Source organism: Vipera ursinii (assembly GCF_947247035.1).
Source record: "Vipera ursinii genome assembly, chromosome: 1".
Lineage (NCBI taxonomy): Eukaryota > Metazoa > Chordata > Lepidosauria > Squamata > Viperidae > Vipera > Vipera ursinii.
Window position 1 is genome coordinate 222064166 of NC_139512.1, and position 18424 is coordinate 222082589.

The window sequence follows — 18424 nt, forward strand, 5'->3', positions numbered from 1 at the left end:
AACATTAGACGGTATAAGTATCAGAGTTTGCATGTCTAACCTGTGCGCATATGTATATGAGACCATATATTGGTTTTACTAAAAGGTCAGTTAAATGGACATCAAGTTTTGAACTCTGAAATTTGTGATTGGTCAAGTAGAGGATAAAAATATGATTTTCTAAACTTGCTAGATGAGAACATTTGAACTGTCTTAATATGCTTAGATTTTAGTATTATCCTTGGTTGTAAAAATCTAGACTGAGATACTACACAATGGGTTAATTTCTAGGTATTTTCAACACTATAAAACTATATGACAAACTGAGATGTAAACTATAATTTTACAAAAGTCCTGTAGAGTCTAAATACAAGTTTTGGCTTTTGTCACAAGAGGGCAGTATTGATATTTTAGACAACTGCATTCAGAAAATATTCAGACCCGCTTCACTTTTGTCAATTTTGTTATGTTGCAGTCTGATTCTACAGTTGTTGAAATTCATTTTTTCTCATTAATCTACACTCAGTACCCATAATGAGAAAGTGAAAACAGAAGTTTAAAAATGTCTGTAAATTTATTAAAAAGAAAAAAACTGAAATATCACTTTGGCATAAGTATTCAGAACCTTTGCAACAACACTTGAAATTTAGCTCGGATGCCTCCCATTTTGATCATTGCTGACATGTTTCTACACCTTGATTGGAGTCAACCTGTGATAAATTAAGACAGGATTGTTGCAAGGCACAGATCTGGGGAAGGCTACAATAAAGTTTCTGCTACAATGAAGATTCCTAAGTATGCAGTGGCCTACATAATTCTCAAATGGAAGAAATTTGGCAGAATGAGGACTCTTCCAAGAGCTGGTTGCCAGTCAAGCTGAGCAATTGAGGCAGAAGGGCCTTAGTAAGAGAGGTGACCAAGAACCTGATGGTCACTCTGAGCGAGCTCCAGAGATCCTGTGCGGAGATGGTACAGAGTTGCAGAAGGATACAGAGTTCCAGAAGGATAACCATCACTGCAGCCCTCCACCAATCTGGGCTTTATGGCAGAGTGGCTAGACAGGGGTGTCAAACTGCCAGCCCGCAGGTTTGAGCCGTAACCACCCCATTGCCGGCAATGGGAAAAAAGTCACGATACGTCACAACACGTAATGTGACGCTGAGAGTTTGACACCCCTGGGCTGCAAAATACATGAAAGTTTGCTTGCAGTTTGCAAAAAAGCACCTGAAGGACTCTGACTGTGAGAAACACAGTGCTTTTTTTGTAAAAGAAAAAGGTGCCGGAACTCACACATGTCATACAGCCCGCCTTGCCCTACCCTACAAGGTTCCATCCAAAAAAGGTGCCGGAACTCCGTTATGAGCATTCTATGAGAAAAAAAGCCCTGGAGAAACAAGATTCTCTGGTCTGATGAAACCAAGATTCAACTGTTGGGCCTCCACCGATGGTTGCCATCCAACCTGACTGAGCTTGAGAGTATTTCTGAATGCACTGTACACTTTATTTCATGAATATTACTTTTAGTTTATTAAAATATTTCCTGTCTCTAAAAAGAATTATCCTACTTAATTGATAGCATTCATTTTTAATGTAATCATCTACAAGATACCATATCTAATCATTACTACATAAATATCAGTATAGTTCGTGGTGAATGTTCAGTAGCTATGTTCTATAACATTTTGTGGACTGTTTCTTTTAGTTTCAGATGTTTGAGCTGAGAAGGTGACAATACTCTAGCATCAGGGCTTAGCACATAAGACACAGTCAAATGGAAAATAGCAACTGTAGCTAATAAGAGATAGGCCCACTGAGAATATGCTCCTAGTGGGTATTTAAATATAAAGTCAGTAATGGATGCTCTGAAAATGAAACTTTTCCCATTTTAATTAATAACATTTTTCTCCAGCTAGTGAACAAAAATATTTGCAGTATTAAGATAAAAATAATAAGAAATATTTGATATGCATGATTTTTATTTTTCTAGAGCAAATTGTTCAGTTAATGTTGTTGTTACTTCTTTATTTTAGGTGTCCAACCCCTGGTTGTGATGGCTCTGGACACATAACGGGGAATTATGCTTCACATCGAAGGTATGTACAAAAGTAAAATTCTTTGTGACAGCAATTTCCAAGAAAAAGACACTAACAGAAGGTCATTTCAAGTCATAAGATCACTTTCCTATGATTGCTGTACTTAATATAAATTCACAGCAGATACAATATAACAATTAAGATCATCATAACAATGATTAAATCTCCAAAACAATTCAGTATTCAGTTCTAAACAATTAATTACACTATAAGCAATTAAGGTCTAACATGATAGTATTAAAGCAAAATCACAAATAATTTACCTATCTAGCAAATATTACTAACAAAACAAATTAAGATACTAATTAATAGGTTCTTAAATGTTACATATTCCCATATCAGATACAGGAAAAAAAATCAGCACTAATTAAAATGCAATATAGATTCTAAAGTGCCTGAATTAGAAATAGATGATAAGGCAAACTTTTCCACCATAGATATATATCAATAAATAATCTGCCTGTTATTACAGAGTACCAAGCATAGAATATAGCAATCATATTTCATACAAATATCTATATGGAAATGCATAGGTGAAAATGGATTAAAAGTTAATCAAGGGACTATATACATTAAATGTAGATTTTTCCAAAAACCTGGTTGCTAATTATTAAAAAAGACACAATAGGGATATGTGAGCAGTTTTCTAAATGGCAAAAGTAAGAACTTCTTAAGAATTAGTGTTGGGACCAGTGCCTTTTATTTTCCACATTTTTTTTTCTGATATAGCAAAAAAGGGTAACCTGTCTATATTTGCAGATAATAGTAAATTAACTGGGGCAATGGAAACCAAACATAAATGTGAAGAGCTTAGGAAGAAATCTCTTTAATACTGGGTGAATGGTCAACTAAATGAAAATGTAATTCAGTTTACATATATCCAACGTGATACAGATTGGAACCTGTCCGTCCTGCCCCGGGAGATAGAATAGGGCTAGGGATAGGATCTGAGAAAAAAAATGTTAGGGCTATAGTGAAAAATCAGAAAAAGATGTTCATTCATTGTGTAGCAGCGGCAAAAGACAAATTCAGCGCTAGAGATCATTAAGATTGGAAATGAAACTGCAAACTTTATAATGCTGTTATACAAATACATATTGCATATCCACATAGAACACCATGTAAGAATCAGAGGTCTCACACACTTGCTTTATGACAAAAGACTGCAGGTAGTCCTCGACTTACGATCGCAAGTGAGCCCAAAATTTCGGTTGTTAAATGAGACATTTGTTAAGTGAGTTTTGCCCATTTTATGACTTTTCTTGCCACAGTTGTTAAATGAATCACTGCAGTTGATAAGTCAGTAACCTGACTGCTAAATGAATCTGCCTTTCCCATTAACTGTGCTTGTCAGAAGGTCACAAAAGGTGATCACATGATCCTGGGACACAGCAAAGATCATAACCAGTTGCCAAGCATCTTAATTTTGATCACGTGACCATGCTGCAAAGGTCACAACTATGAAAAAGGGGTCATAAGTCACATTTTTCAATGCTAACTTTGAACGGTCACTAAATAAACTTGTAAGTCAAGGACTACTGTAGTACCTTAGAAAAAAGACAACAAAGAATAGGCATGATCAAGAGATGGAGAACAGGAAAAGGTTTTGTACTTCCTTAAAAATGAGGAAATTCAGCCATCTGATGAAGTTAACTGAAAAGAACAGACAAAAATGGTTTTTTTTCATGCACTGTATAATTTACCTGTGAAATTCATTACATAAAATGATAGCCATTAACTTGGATTCTTTGAGAGGAGATTGGATAATTCCATGGAAAACAAGTCTATAAAAGTCTATAATTCTTGGGAGTTAATTTTATCTCTAGGAGGACAATGGCAGGAGTAAGGTATATGTTCCTCTTTTGCTCAGGAGCACCCCAAAGTTTCAGGTTGGCCACTACAGGAAACAATGATCTGGCATTGCTGTTCTTATATTCTTGCCATTTAAAAAAAACAACAAAAAAAAACCAGAGGACTAAAGAAAGCATCTGCCAATTGACTTGCATTCCAAAGATTTCATTAGACTTCATTAGACATACCTTGCTGTAGAGCAGGGGTGTCAAACTCAATTTCATTGAGGGCCGCATCAGTATTGCGGTTACCCTCAGGGGGCCGGGTGGGCATGGCCTGGGTGGGCGTGGCCTACTGGGTGGGGGTGGCTAGAGTGCGTGTGGCCTACCGGGTGGGCGTGGCCAGCTCTACATCATTCGCATCAAGGGTGCCTATGGGGCCCTGGGCAGGAGTGGGACAGATCTGAGGGTGTCTGGCAGAAGGAGGGTCTCCGGGCCAGGGCCAAGGCAGTGGGGGCCGTTCCCTCACTGTTTCCAGGATGGCTTCGCGGGCCACATGAAACCACTTCGCGGGCCGGATCTAGCCCCCGGGCCTTGTGTTTGACAAGTCTGCTGTAGAGTCTCTTGATCACAGTTGTCTCATGGAGCCAAATATGCATGTATACACCTGCCTTATTTATACCATTCATAAACATTATTTGCTAAACTCATTCATTAGTGATTAGGAGAGATTAGGAGAGGCAAACAATCATTTCATATTGTGACTCAGGCCTTTAGGAATTCTGATTCCTTATCATGCTTAAAATCAAGAACCTCTCATTAGCTAAGTCTATACATTTTTATGTACCACAGGCTACAATGAAACAGTGTTTCTGGGTCATATAATAATTAGAATGAAATGTATTTATCTCCATTCAGCATCATTTGCTGATTGGGTGGAATAACTAATATTGTGCAGATGTCACATAGAAGGATTTGCATTCCTAGGCATAGAAGAGCTTAACCCAGATGCTGTTTGCCCAGCTGATTTCTGGTTCATTTCATGTGTGATACCTGTCTAGTTTATTTACTCATTTTATAAACAATAAGCTTTTTATACTATCTTAAGACATAGGTGGAGGGGTACTTAAATTATACTTGCTGTCCCCGCAAGATTATCCACAAAACATATTGACTATGCCTGTAAGCAATGTACATGTTTATGGACTATGAGACTCTACCTTTTGCTTGGAACTGGATTTACACCCACAGGATCAATAGAATTGCACAGGCACAGCCAACATGCAGAAAATGGATGAAGTGGCATGTTGAAAGGGTTTATTTGGATTGCTGTGAAATCCTTGCATTCCTTCATATGGAAGAGTTTGATATAGATGATGCAGCTTCCTTTGTATGAGAAGTCCAATTTAACTTTAATGTAGAAAAACAAGTACTAGGATTACGTTTTGAATCTATAGTAGTGGTGAATATTCACTAAATCTCTTATATTAGGATAAAGGTTGGCATTAATGAAAAAGTAATACATTTACAGTGTATTTTTTTACTTTGTGGTTTAGAGATGAAGTGGTTGGCAAAGGAAGAATACTTCACAACCCTAGAAAAGTATGATTCAATTATACTAACTGCAAACTGTATATAACTTTCTGATTTTCATGATTCAGAGTTCTCTGAAGATCGGCATTTTTCTGGCTTGAGATTTCATTAAAAATAGCTATTCTTTTCTTGTTACTCTTAAACCTGAGTCTATAGTCACATCTATTGAAAGATGAGTTCCCTCTTGTGGTTAATTCTTGCCATTATTTTTCGTTTAAAAACTAAAAAAATTGAAATCAAGGGTAGAAAGAACTTAGCCTGCATGTCATTTGTATTGAATGTGCTTTTTTTTAGATTAGTTGATTATGTTTAGAGATAAATAATTTCATTGGTTTTCTTTATTCAGCCTTTCTGGTTGTCCACGAGCAAAGAAAAGTGGGATTAGAATAGTACAAAGTAAAGAAGACAAGGAAGATCAAGAGCCAATTAGGTAAGTTTGGATCGCTATATATGATTTAATCAACAATGTTGCTTTTCTTCTTATAGTTGAATGATAATATCCTCCCATACATGTGTATAAATTTTGGGTAAAATTAGTCATTTTTAAGCTTATGTATCTATATAATTAGGGTTATCTTGATCAATTTCTTGTCAGATAACTATACCAAATAATAAATAAGAAAAGAAGTAGATTACATAGTAAAAGCTAGAAGAGACTTGTTTCAGTAAAGAAATGTAATCTATTGGAATATTATCCATTAACACGATGTATTCACATATTTTTCATGCCTGGTCATGAGAAGGAATTTGAATTGGATTAAAACCATTTTCTTTTTATGTACAAACATTTGCATATCATTTCTTGTCATCCCCATCACCACATACACATACTATTTTTTATTTGTTCAGGAAGGGTTTTGATAAAGGAGCAATTACAAAAGAAGCATTAAAAATACAGTGGGAAAGAGAAATACTGCAAATAGGATGATGCTTCTTGTTTTGGTTTTTAGTAGAGTTTTGAGGTGACAGAATCCTGAAAATTACAATTACATTGATACTGTACTTTTCAGAACAATCCTAATTATTAGGGCAATGCTTTGATTCAGAATCAATCCTGAATGTGAGGCAGAATAAAGTGATTTGTGGTATCTTTTTACTTACCAAAAACAAGACATCTTACTTTACAAATTATTCTAAAGAATATCACGTGAACTTCAATTTGAAGTTCAAGAACTCATCCTGGAAAAAGCAGGATGCCATGTGTATACACAGGAAAAAATGATGGGGGAACAGTAAAATAGACCTTAATGACTGGGTTCAACATTCTACCTTTAGATCAGTGCATTTGATGACAGATTATCTAGCTGAACTGTTTGGAGGGCCAAAAGGGGAATAAATGTGTATATCTACGCAGTCATTGCTATCCGATTTCATTGTAGTTCAGACATGGTTTTTTAGAATTCTTCATCTGTTCCCATTTTTCCTTGAACCTCATTCAGTCAATTTGTTTGTTCTATATCTTTCATTTCTTTTCTCTTATTTCAACACAGATGTAAAATCTGAGATAGGCAGCTATAAACGATTAAATACGTATATACAATTTCTCCATTTAGTTAGTCCATCTTTCTCAATAAGTAATCTATTGTGTTATATCTTTCTTTTTAATTGTACAAATAAATGTAATGCCTTGATAGTTGTGTCTCTTCTTGTGTCTTTTTTCAGTCCCTAAACAGTGTTGTCCCACCATACCATATTTAATAGGGAATGTCACCCCACTCCTTTTTTTAATTGTCTTATACTTTATTTCTGTCCTGCATCATTTATAATACACATGTTATGTGCTAAGGGAAAAGTGGAAAAGTCATGTCTAACTCTTATTGCAAGAATAAGCTATGCTTATTTGCCCAGGTTAGGAGTCCAGAAGGCTGCAAAAACAGAAATAGTGGTCCTGCCACCATTACATCCCTAGTCCAATAATGATTTCAACTAAAGGAAGAAAGGTTCTTCTATGGCAATAGAGCAAGAAGTAGTGGTTAGCATTTGCAGAAAAAGAGGATTTTCTACATTGATGACTCTGTCATGGATTTTTGCGCCAAATCTAGTGTCGCACTTGGTTTTCCTAAAGGTTAACCTCTTACTACCCAACTTTCCCAATCTTTTTCAGTGAGCACCAGTCAATCACCACTCTACTGTAGTGCCACAGCTGATGTATCTTATGTTTTTTCCACCTGGTATTCTTTTGAATTCATTTTTTTTTTGTTCTATTAAATTTTGGTTTATTTTGTCAAGGTCAGGAGCTAGGCTCTTCTCAATAATTGCTTCCTCCTTTCTGGTTTGCTCATGCCCAGTCTACTTGGCTGCCATATTACATGTCAGTATCTCAGTGTCAGCCTACCTCCTCAGTGGAATATATTAGCAGTACATTCTTTTCAAGGGAAATTGCTTTTCATTGCTGCTTAACTTTATTTAAGATTTATCAGCATCTTTGTATGACTTCAGTGCAATAACACTGGCCAAGCAACAACAATATAATTAATTGTTTAATTTAATTGAAAGGGAAGGGGTTTTTTTCCTTAAAAGTTTCACTGAATTTCTTTGCCCCGTTTCTGCCTACATTTTCTAGTGCGTGTTACAGGTACTACTTGAAAGTTTTGATTTTCCTACTTCTGAAGTGGGAATGCAAAACAATGAAATATTCTGAATCAATCAAAGTGTAACCAGCAGCACTAAGTACCTAGAAAGTTATATCACAGTGCAATTTGGGAATTGCTGCTGTCTATTTTCTTTCTACTTCTTAGCTGAGTACAATTGGGTAAGTTGAAAAAAAGGAACACAAAAAGGGAACACAAATGCACTTCTTGAGTTATAAAAGAGAGAAGGATAACCGAAATGTGATGATGGTTCTTCAATCATATGGGCATTTAGGTGAATAATGCTTTCAGGATGGAAAGCTACTGCAGCAATGTTTTCTTCTCTTACTCAGCTTTCATTCATTTCTACAATACTGTAGTTTCATTTTTAGCACTGCTCCCATGAAAGGCACTCAGTAAAGAATAGATGGGAAGAACATGACATCCAAAGCATTATTAACAATGCTCCACAGTCTCTGAGCACATGGTCACAGTACAATGCTATGACAAAATATCAGTTTAGTTTCTTCCTTCATAATTTGCCCAGGGCTTTTCAGATATCAGCCACTGATTGGATAGTGCTGGAAGAATGACCAAAAAAATAAAGACAGAGATAAACAGGGCAAGGATAATTCTCATTCAGACTTTGCAGGCAATGGCTACTGGAATCTCCAAGGACACAGGAGAAGGGCTTTAAACAAGCAAAATATTAAAATAGAGGGTGTGATGTCAAAGCTAGGTCAAATTCTACTCAGAGTAAGGTTGACTATCTGACTTTAGAGATTCCTGCCATCTAAAGCAGGACTTTTCAACCTTTTCACCAATTGTACCACTTTTAGGATATGGCAATATTCGAGTACCACCTAGCAAGGTGTCGAAACCTTGATGATCAAAAAAACCCCAACCTGTTCAAAGTTGCAATTGCACTAAAATGACTTATGACCATTGCAGCATGCTCAGGGTCATGTGATTTATATTTGGATGCTTGACAACTGATTCATATTTATGATGCTCAGGGTCATGTGATCCACTTTTGAAACCTTTTGACAAGCAAAGTCAATGGCAGGGCTGCTGGTGGCCAAGTGCTAAGGCAGGACTTCCCTCCCTCCCTTCTTCCCTGCCTCCCTCTTTCTCATGCCCACTTCCTTCTGAAGGAAGAATTAAAAAAAAACAAACCCATATTTTCTCTCTTCCATATATTCATCAAACAAGGAAAAGCCTCCAGAGACAGAAAAGACAAGCTGCTAAGTGAACTAGCTTAAAAGGGCACATTCCCCTTTAAGAATTAGCTACTGGCTAGAAAGGAAAATTAAGGAGCTGGCACTTAAGGAAGAAAAAAAAATGTAGTAAGTATTGGCTGCCGGCTAAGGCTGCCTCCCCAAATGGCTCCATTTATAAGTAAAGGAATGCTAAAGGCAAAATCCATTCAGGAGAAAAATACTTCAAAATCCCTTGCAGCAAAACTTACAGCTACCAACAGCAGAGCAATAGAAGCTAACACAAGACATCAGCCATCAGCCAAATAGAAGTTGCCAAACACTCCTTAAGAACACAAAGCCCACATTGTACAAATCCCAGAACTTCAAAGTCACAAAAGCACCTAAGAATCCTTCCACTCTCCATCTCCCTCGCTCCCTCCCTCCATGTCTCACCTCCAGCTGATGCTGCCTTTCTTCATTGCTACCTTTCTTCATTCCTTGTGGAGGGCAACCCCTCCCCCGCTGCATTTCTTGCCTGTTTGTTGCTGCCAGCACAGGTGGCTGTCACAGAAGTTGTAGATCGGCTCATGGCCGGCCTGCTTGGCCTCCTCTCCTCTCCTCTCCTCTCCTCTCCTCCTTCTTCTTTCCCTTCGGTGCAGCTAGAGCTGACTCCACCACTTCCCAAGGCTGCTTCTTTTTCTCTCTCCCTCTCCCACCCAAACTGCCTCCTTTTATAGCCTCTCCTGTCTGCCCCCCTCCTACTCCTTTCTCATGGGGAAGGGAGAGCCAGAAGTGAGCCTGGGGCCTTTGCCTCGCCCCAGCCACTCTGCAGCTCTGGAGGACTCTCTTACACAGTAAGTCCTTGCCTGCGCTGGTTCTTTGCCTCCCCCCCTACACTTGGCTAGGCAGGGCTGCGTACCACCTGCCACGTGCTAATGTGCCACAAGTGGTACGCATACCACCGGTTGAAAAGCCCTGATCTAAAGGAGTGGCCAGCAGATAATCAACAAAGAATTTTGGGGAAACATGCCATCTCTCTCACTCTGCTTGATTCTACAACCAATCTTTGCCATCTCTTTATAGATACTTGGACTTTTATAGGTTTGCACAATCCTATGCTGTTTGCTGGAAGCAATATGGTTGTTTTGCCAATGGGCCAGCCTAACTAGAGTGAATCTTCTACTAGTGGTTTGGCTCCATCACTTTCTCAGGCAAAGGATAGAAGAAAGAAGCAAATACATGAATAGTAATAATGAGACTATATATTTCCCAAATAATTCTCCAAAGCTGAATATTTGTAGAGGCAAACTAACTAAAATTGTCACTTTCTGTGCTGAGGGTACAGTGGACTGAGTACTCCTTATACAAGCAATGAGCTATCCGTATCAATGGAGTGCTGATTCATAAATATATTTGTTGTCTGCTTATTTAGAAAAGCAGTTATAGACTTGACATTCCCTACTGAATACCCAAAAAATAAAAATAAAAAATCTACATTTGCTATAAGTGAAAAATCTGGATGCTATTACTAACAATTGTAGCATGCTTGTTTATTTTTTATCAAATTTAGAAACCACCCATTTTCATCACAGAAGGACTCTATGTTTATTGTCTATTTTTCAGAAAGGAGCAAATCTGCTTCCACTGTAACAGATCTTTCTTAGATTGGTGGTGCAACATTCCAGTATATGTACATTGCTAGTTTATTAAGGTTATTTCTTAATTCCATGAACATCTTTTACATTTGCGTTGCATTTCTTAGTTGGTGTTCTTATTGTTTTGTTTTGTTTTTAAGCCATAAAGCATGATTGTTCTTTTTTTTATGTGAGATTTATTTTGACTTTGTTGTAGAGGCTGCCAGGTATATGATGGCAAGACAGTAAAGTTAATTTCATCTATCTGCTATCCAGATGTCCAGTTCCTGGTTGTGATGGTCAGGGTCACATAACTGGGAAATATGCGTCTCATCGTAGTGCATCAGGGTGCCCTCTTGCTACTAAAAGGCAAAAGGATGGGTATCTGAATGGTTCCCAGTTTTCTTGGAAGTCAGTGAAGACGGAAGGAATGTCATGTCCAACTCCAGGATGTGATGGCTCTGGACACGTCAGTGGTAGCTTTCTTACACATAGGAGGTGAGTAATGGCATTATCTATCTATCTATCTATCTATCTATCTATCTATCCATCCTTCCTTCCTTCCTTCCTTCCTTCCTTCCTTCCTTCCTTCCTTCCATCATTTATCTATTGTTTATGGTATGAATCCTATTGGTTATAGTATGCATGCATTATAATAATGTTTTAATAGCTGTTATTTTGTGAGGCATAGTTGATCAAAAGTTCTAAATAGGTTGATAAAATTGCACAACTTCAAATCTGTGGTTCTTTCAGGATATTTTATACTGAATCTATCATAATAATAATACCCTACCTCTGCTATTGCTTACATATAACAAATTGACAATAAAGTTCCATTTTGTGAACTTTTCATCTGATACAGCTGTAGAGCAGAGAGGACTCTGATGTGTATTAGACTCCATTCACTTCAACTGAGGGGCAGATTTATGAACAATTCGAATTTATGGGAGAAGATAGCTCATAGCATTATAAGCATTATATAGCGACACTGTCAAAATTAGCTGTAATCGAGCCTGAAATAAACTGCAGACATTTCTCTCAAAGGAAAAACAGTCGTAGGAGTTCCTATATTCTTCCCCATTTTGAATTGAAAGACTTATCTCTCTTCTTTGGAAAGAATGAACAGAACCAAGAGAATCTGCTATGGGATGTGATTTTGTCCCCAATCTTTTCAAATGTATTCACTCAACAAAAAATAGGATATTTAGGAATTCTTGTGTTTAAGAAGATGCTCTGAAGAGTTACTTTTGGTAACTCAGGCTTCGCAAATTATTCATATTTTCCTATTTTTTTAAAACAACAATATAAGTCTTTCCCAAGATAGTCTGTAGTGAATCGGCAGCAGCTTGTCAATCACTCTAAATCATAATGATTAGTATTTTGTTCTGCACTCTAAATTTTATAGAAAAGAAGCCTACCAATATAAAATAAACAATAAACAATGTTTACAATATATGTTCCCATCATGCCATGTTCTTTCAGAATAAACAACTTTGTTCAAATTGCAAAAAAAAATGCAGTAATAAGCAGGAAAAAAATAAATTGGAGTTAAGGTAAAAGAAGAGGAACACTAAATAAATCTAGTTTATACCAGCACTATTCATTATATTTCTAAATATTTTCTATCCTTGCAAACCATACTTGTTTCATCACATCAATACATCATTTCCTTTATTGCATTTTGTTCTCTAAATCACCATTTCTTGATTCAGCTTTAACTTTCTCAGTCTTCCCTTTCCTCTCTATTCAGTCATTCTTCCTTTGTATATTTCTTCTGCCATTTCAATCTTATTAATTCCCTATATTAACCAAACCACTTTAACATCCTTGTCTTGTACTGGTCATTCATTTTTGTACTCAATTTATATTCATGTAGTGCCTAAAGTTTTGATCCTATCCCTTCTTTCTTTACCATATCCACAGTACTTAAGTAATCTACACTCACTAACACATCTGTAGATTCTTGTATTCTAGAACAGAGTTCCCCAGTGTTTCTGCCTTTGCGAACTGGCGAGGGGGGATAGGGGAAGATTGTGTGTGAGGAGCTGACAAGCGCACACTGCTCACAGTTTTATTTGCAGAAGCAGCATGCACACGGGCCTGCCGCTCACATAAATGGAGCGTGCGCGTGCAAGTGAGGATGCTCTCAGATGCATGCTCACTGGTGTTTCTGCAGCACGTTTGTAATTCTCTCATGGCCCACTAGTGGGCCACGGCCCACCCCTATTCTAGAATCTCTAGAGTAGTGTACTCCTTCCAGCATTCAGTTTCATTAAAAATAATTTATTTACTTTTTATTCTTGATTTCATTCTACTGAAGGCATCTTTTTAGCTGTTTTCAAACACCCACACATGCTATTTTTAATTTCCATTAAAAGTATTCTGCATTTACAGTCTTTTGCTGCTTTTTCTTAACTATTTATCTTTTAATTACATTATTTGCTTTGTCTATATATGTTATAATATGCAGCATTCTTTGCAGCATTTTTGTATATGGGATTTTTTTTTCATCCACAACCTCTTTCATTTCATTACAGCAAACATCTTTCTTTCATATGTCCTATTAGTTGCAACTCCACATATTTCTGTGACAACCTATAACTTAATTCTTAACTCTGTCCCAATATCCATCCTATTCTTCCCTTCAGTCACTTTGCAGACATTCTGTTCGCAGATTAATCTACTCTCGGCCCGGTGGTTAAGGCATCAGGCTAGTCCCACGTTGGGCATAAAAACCAGTTGTGTGATTTTGCGCCAGTCACACTCTCTCAGACCAACCCGCCTAACAGGGTCATTGTTGTTGGGAAAATAGGAGGAGCAAAGTTCTCTGCCTTGAGTTATTTATAAAAATAATAAAGGCAGGATATATATATAAATAAATAAATAAATAAATAAATAAATAAATAAATAAATAAATAAATTTAAAATAAAATAAAATAAAATATATGCCTTGTAGTTTTCTTGCCTGCAGTCAATCTACTTTCAGATTTTTTTTTCAGTTTTCTTCCATGTTCAAGATCCACCTTAAAATTAAATAATGATAATAATAATAATAATAATAATAATAATAATAATAATAATAATAATAATAATGAGGAGGAGGAGGAGGAGGAAGAGGAGGAGGAGGAGGAAGGGAGGGTGGGAGGGATTTTGGAGGTCTTGTAGCCCAACCCCCAGCTCAGGCAGGAAACCCCATACCATTTCAGAAAAATGGTTGTCCAATCTCTTCTTAAAAACTTCTAATATTGAAGCATTCAAATAGTCCATCCCACATTATGAACTTTTCATCGCATTTATATCTTGATTAATTCTCTTAATCCTTCATCATAAACAATAAAATCAATCATGCTTTTAGATTCATATGTGCACAAATCCTTTTCTAAGCAAATAGACACAACAAATGGTGTTCCTTTGTTTACAAGTTAAAATGTAAATTTCTGTTCTATTAATCCAAAAGTGCACTAACCTTTTCAGGCCCAATCCAGTGTCTAAATCAGTAAATGAGTATGTCCCTGCATTTAAACCAATTAATTGGCCTGGTATAGTATTAAAGAAATGAAATCAAGTTATTATCAATTGGGGAAAAATAAGTATAAATTATACACATCACTTCTTTGAGGTAAGGATCAAACTATTCATATTTTTTGGAAATATATGCTTTAGAGATAGTTTCAATAATCCTAATATTTATTAGTTTTATTTTTATGGAAAATACTATCTAATTATAGTCGTCACAAGCTATAGTTTACCTTGATTGACCTTAGAAAAGCTAAGCAGGTTTGCAACCAATTGATGGTTCAAAGCCTACAGGGAGAATAAAGAGTAAAAAAATACATAGTAAAAAAAACATGTTTCCATGTCATTGCCAAAAAGACCCGAAGTTGTGGGTGATTTCATAGAGCCTTCATCTTTTCATCTTTATTTAGACTAGGTTTATCTCATCTCAGAATGTTGATCCTGGCTAGTGTCATAGCATTTCACTGCTTGAAAATAAGTCATTTTTTCCCATAACAGTACCAGGTACATTTTAATGACAAAATTATATTAACATCAATCTTTCAATTTTAATATGTCGCTTTCTGTATCCTAGAATGCCTGAAAGTCAATTCACTAATAACAAACTTCCATGTAGTGAAGAGTATAAAAATAGTGCAATATGGCAATATGTTAATGTCTCTGAACACAACTAAATATTTTTTCGTAGCTACTATATTTTCCCAGTTAATGTTAATACAGTGAATGTACCTCTTGTTTGTATATGCAAATATGAATATAGAATATTAAATATAAAAGATTGAACTTCTCTGAGAAGAATTCCTTTTCCTTTTCAAAAAGCAGTATTAGTGGTAGTTGGGAGAGATTTTCTTCTAATGCTGTTTCCATGGTAGCTTTAGCCAACAGATTTACAATCAAAGGCCAATTAATAGTTCTTTCCTTGCTTATTGTCTACAGTCTATCAGGATGCCCCAGAGCTACATCAGCAATGAAGAGAGCAAAGCTGTCGGGAGAACAAATGCTTACAATAAAGCAGCGGGCTAGTAATGGTAAATAGTAAATGCTTCTGAAATTAAATGACATTGAAACCTTATTTCATGATGATGAGATTAATTTACTCATTATGATATTATAGAGTCCTTTTAACACAGTTTTTGAATCCTTCTCAAGAAGTTATCAGAATACAGCATATGAATCTGCTGTTGCTGTGACAAGTTCATCCGCACTACTCCGTGATCCTCTTCTGGTCTGGACTGAAGTAGTAAAGCAAACTCTCAACTGAAGACTGTTCTGGCCACATTTTCTTCAGAAGCAAATCTTATTGGGTTCAAGAAATTGTATAAAAAGGCACCTGTATTTCATTCTAACTTCCTTAGGCTAACAAGAGGCATTAATTTCATTTCTATCTAGTTCGACAGTGTATTTAATTGACTTAGCAGTTTTATTTAGCAATTGGCTTAGAAATTTACTATTTATATTTTTTCCTGAGAGCCACTTTGAGGTAATTTTTATCCTGAAATATTTAGAAGACATCTAAAACAATTCGATAACTTTAACATACTGTATGGTCAAATTTGTTAAAGAAAAATATTTTGGAATAGTTACAATAATACATCAATAAGAAGATTATTCTTATTTCAATTTTCAAAAAAAAAGTTCTAAAAGGTATAGAAGAAATCATTTCCATTAAAAACCAAGAACTATTCGATTTTTATTTTTCCACTGGTTTCCCTGGTTACACAAATGGTTGCAGCTGTCTCCCAGTACTCTTTTCTCAATTGGATTTCATGTGCAATCATAGGATGAAAGCCCTAGTTGCTTACATGAAGAAATACACTCTGTCATGAATTTGCTAGATTCATATAGAATAATATTTCCATATTCCTGCACTGCTTAGACTCCATGAGGATCAGAATTTATTGGAGTCTAGTAGCATGAATATAAATAAAATAATCCTCAAGTATAATGCTTAGAGTTTGCTCTAAGTATCAACTCTTCCGGTAGAATTATTGTTATTCGTACATGAGTATAGAAAAACCTCACTTGTATTTAAACTACTTTTTCAAAAAAAAGAGAGGAAAATACAAGAGGATGAATAAGAGGAAAATGTAGAATTCCCTTATCTCTTAAACTCATTGAACAAACCACAGGCTCTGTGAAAAACACAGCATAGCAGTCTGTGAAGACCCTTAACCATACCCTAAACAACTCATGGGTGCAAGGAGATCATACAGTCACCAACACCCGCAGAGTGCAATTGTCCTGCTACTTTCTCAGTATTCTATGACATTGCAGGTGGCTTGGTTTCCTTCTGCCTTAATCTATTTTATTTCCATGTAAAAAGAAGAGATGAAATAGCTACATGTTCTATTTTAGTACTACTATAAGCTGTCATTGAACAGTTGTTTAATGAACATTTATAACTTCTTACTTTGTTTTTCTCCTTCTGCTTAAACAGGAATAGAAAATGATGAAGAAATTAAACAGTTAGATGAAGAAATAAAAGAACTAAATGAATCCAACTCCCAGATGGAAGCTGATATGATTAAACTTCGAACTCAGGTAACAGTTGTACAAAGCTTTAAATTCAGTGTGTTTCCAAGAAAGACAGACAGATGTGTGCACACAGACATACACCAGACACCCAAACATACCTCACACACCAGACACATACATAAATGGGATGGTCCTGTTGAAAAGATGCAACTTTTTGCAAATTTCTCCTTGCCCTGTAGCCCCCTGAAAAGCTTTCCAGATTGGGAAGATATTTCTAAACTTACTTGTCACTTCTCACTCTTTCTTCAGTGGGAGCATGGCTGGGTTTCATGACTGGACTGCATTAGAAGTACTCTGAATACAACCTAATATTATTGAGCTAAAAGAATTATTTCCTTTTAAAATGTCAAGTTTTACATTGCGCAATCATATGTTCTTTTAGATTACCACGATGGAAAGCAACCTGAAGACAATAGAAGAAGAAAACAAAGTAATTGAACAACAAAATGAGTCTCTCCTTCATGAATTGGCCAATTTGAGCCAATCTTTAATTCATAGTCTAGCTAATATCCAGCTACCGCATATGGTAAGTGATTGAAGGCTCAAATAAGGAATTAGGCAGTCTTCTTCACCTCATACAGTAGATGTCTTTTTGTTTTTATGTTTATGACTCCTCAAGCAGATGGAGGTTTGCGATATCATCCCTGAAACCATAAAGATAAATTTAACTGCTTAAAAAGAAATGGTGGGCCAAATCCGATGTCTCCTGTAAAATTAAGTAAGCTTTAAAATAGGCCTTTTAAAATGTATTAAGAAAATATGTCAATGTGCTGTGATAGTTTATTTTGCATATATGAATATACAAAAAAAGCAATTAGAAGTTGTACATGAACTACTATTTAATATCTCGTAGGAACCAATCAATGAACAAAATTTTGATGCTTACGTGACCACTTTGACGGACATGTATACAAATCAAGATCGTTATCAGAGTCCAGAAAATAAAGCCCTACTGGAAAATATAAAGCAGGCTGTGAGAGGAATTCAGGTGTGAACAGCTGCTATAGTGGTGAAAAATCTTACCTTTAAAAAAAAAAGATGCCTCTTGTTTTTTGCTGCTGTAATTTACCAGAAAGTGTTATATATTTCTTTCTGTTTAAAACAGTGTTATGCTCACAAGACTTCATAATAATTTTATGTCTTGCTTTGAAAATAGTAATTGCAGAATAGTTTTTTTGAATACATTCACATTTTGTACGTTTTCATATAAGCTGACATAGTGTGATATGCCATGTAATGTTTATAGCTGCTAATGTATGCACATTTTTGGGGTAAATATATTTCTGAAGAGGTAAGCTGATCAAAATAAAGAGTGTAAATTCTTTTTAATGCTTTAGTGATTAAATGTTTTAGTATTTTGAACTGAAATGGACAAAAAGAAAAAAAAAGGGGGGGAGGGGAAATGCTTTGAATGACAATGTTGCAGTCTCCAGCCACTTTTTAAACATTCTCATTTGTCCCATTGCTGGAAGATTTTATGGGATTTAAGAAATACATTTTGTGTGCATATTGTTT

At 35.9% G+C, this 18424-nt stretch overlaps 1 protein-coding gene across 2 annotated transcripts in view; it reads left to right on the plus strand.

The window, feature by feature from the left end:
- Positions 1-17903, plus strand: part of MYT1L (myelin transcription factor 1 like) — a gene marked incomplete at both ends in the record, with an annotated part of 134876 nt that extends 116973 nt beyond the window's left edge. For both annotated transcript variants that reach the window (XM_083353646.1, XM_083353647.1), the window contains 7 exons: positions 2010-2072; positions 5802-5885; positions 11135-11356; positions 15311-15402; positions 16812-16915; positions 17292-17435; positions 17763-17903. In XM_083353646.1, the coding sequence (XP_083209772.1) occupies positions 2010-2072; positions 5802-5885; positions 11135-11356; positions 15311-15402; positions 16812-16915; positions 17292-17435; positions 17763-17903 (850 nt within the window). The remainder of the gene's footprint in view (positions 1-2009; positions 2073-5801; positions 5886-11134; positions 11357-15310; positions 15403-16811; positions 16916-17291; positions 17436-17762) is intronic.
- Positions 17904-18424: the final 521 nt, after the last annotated feature.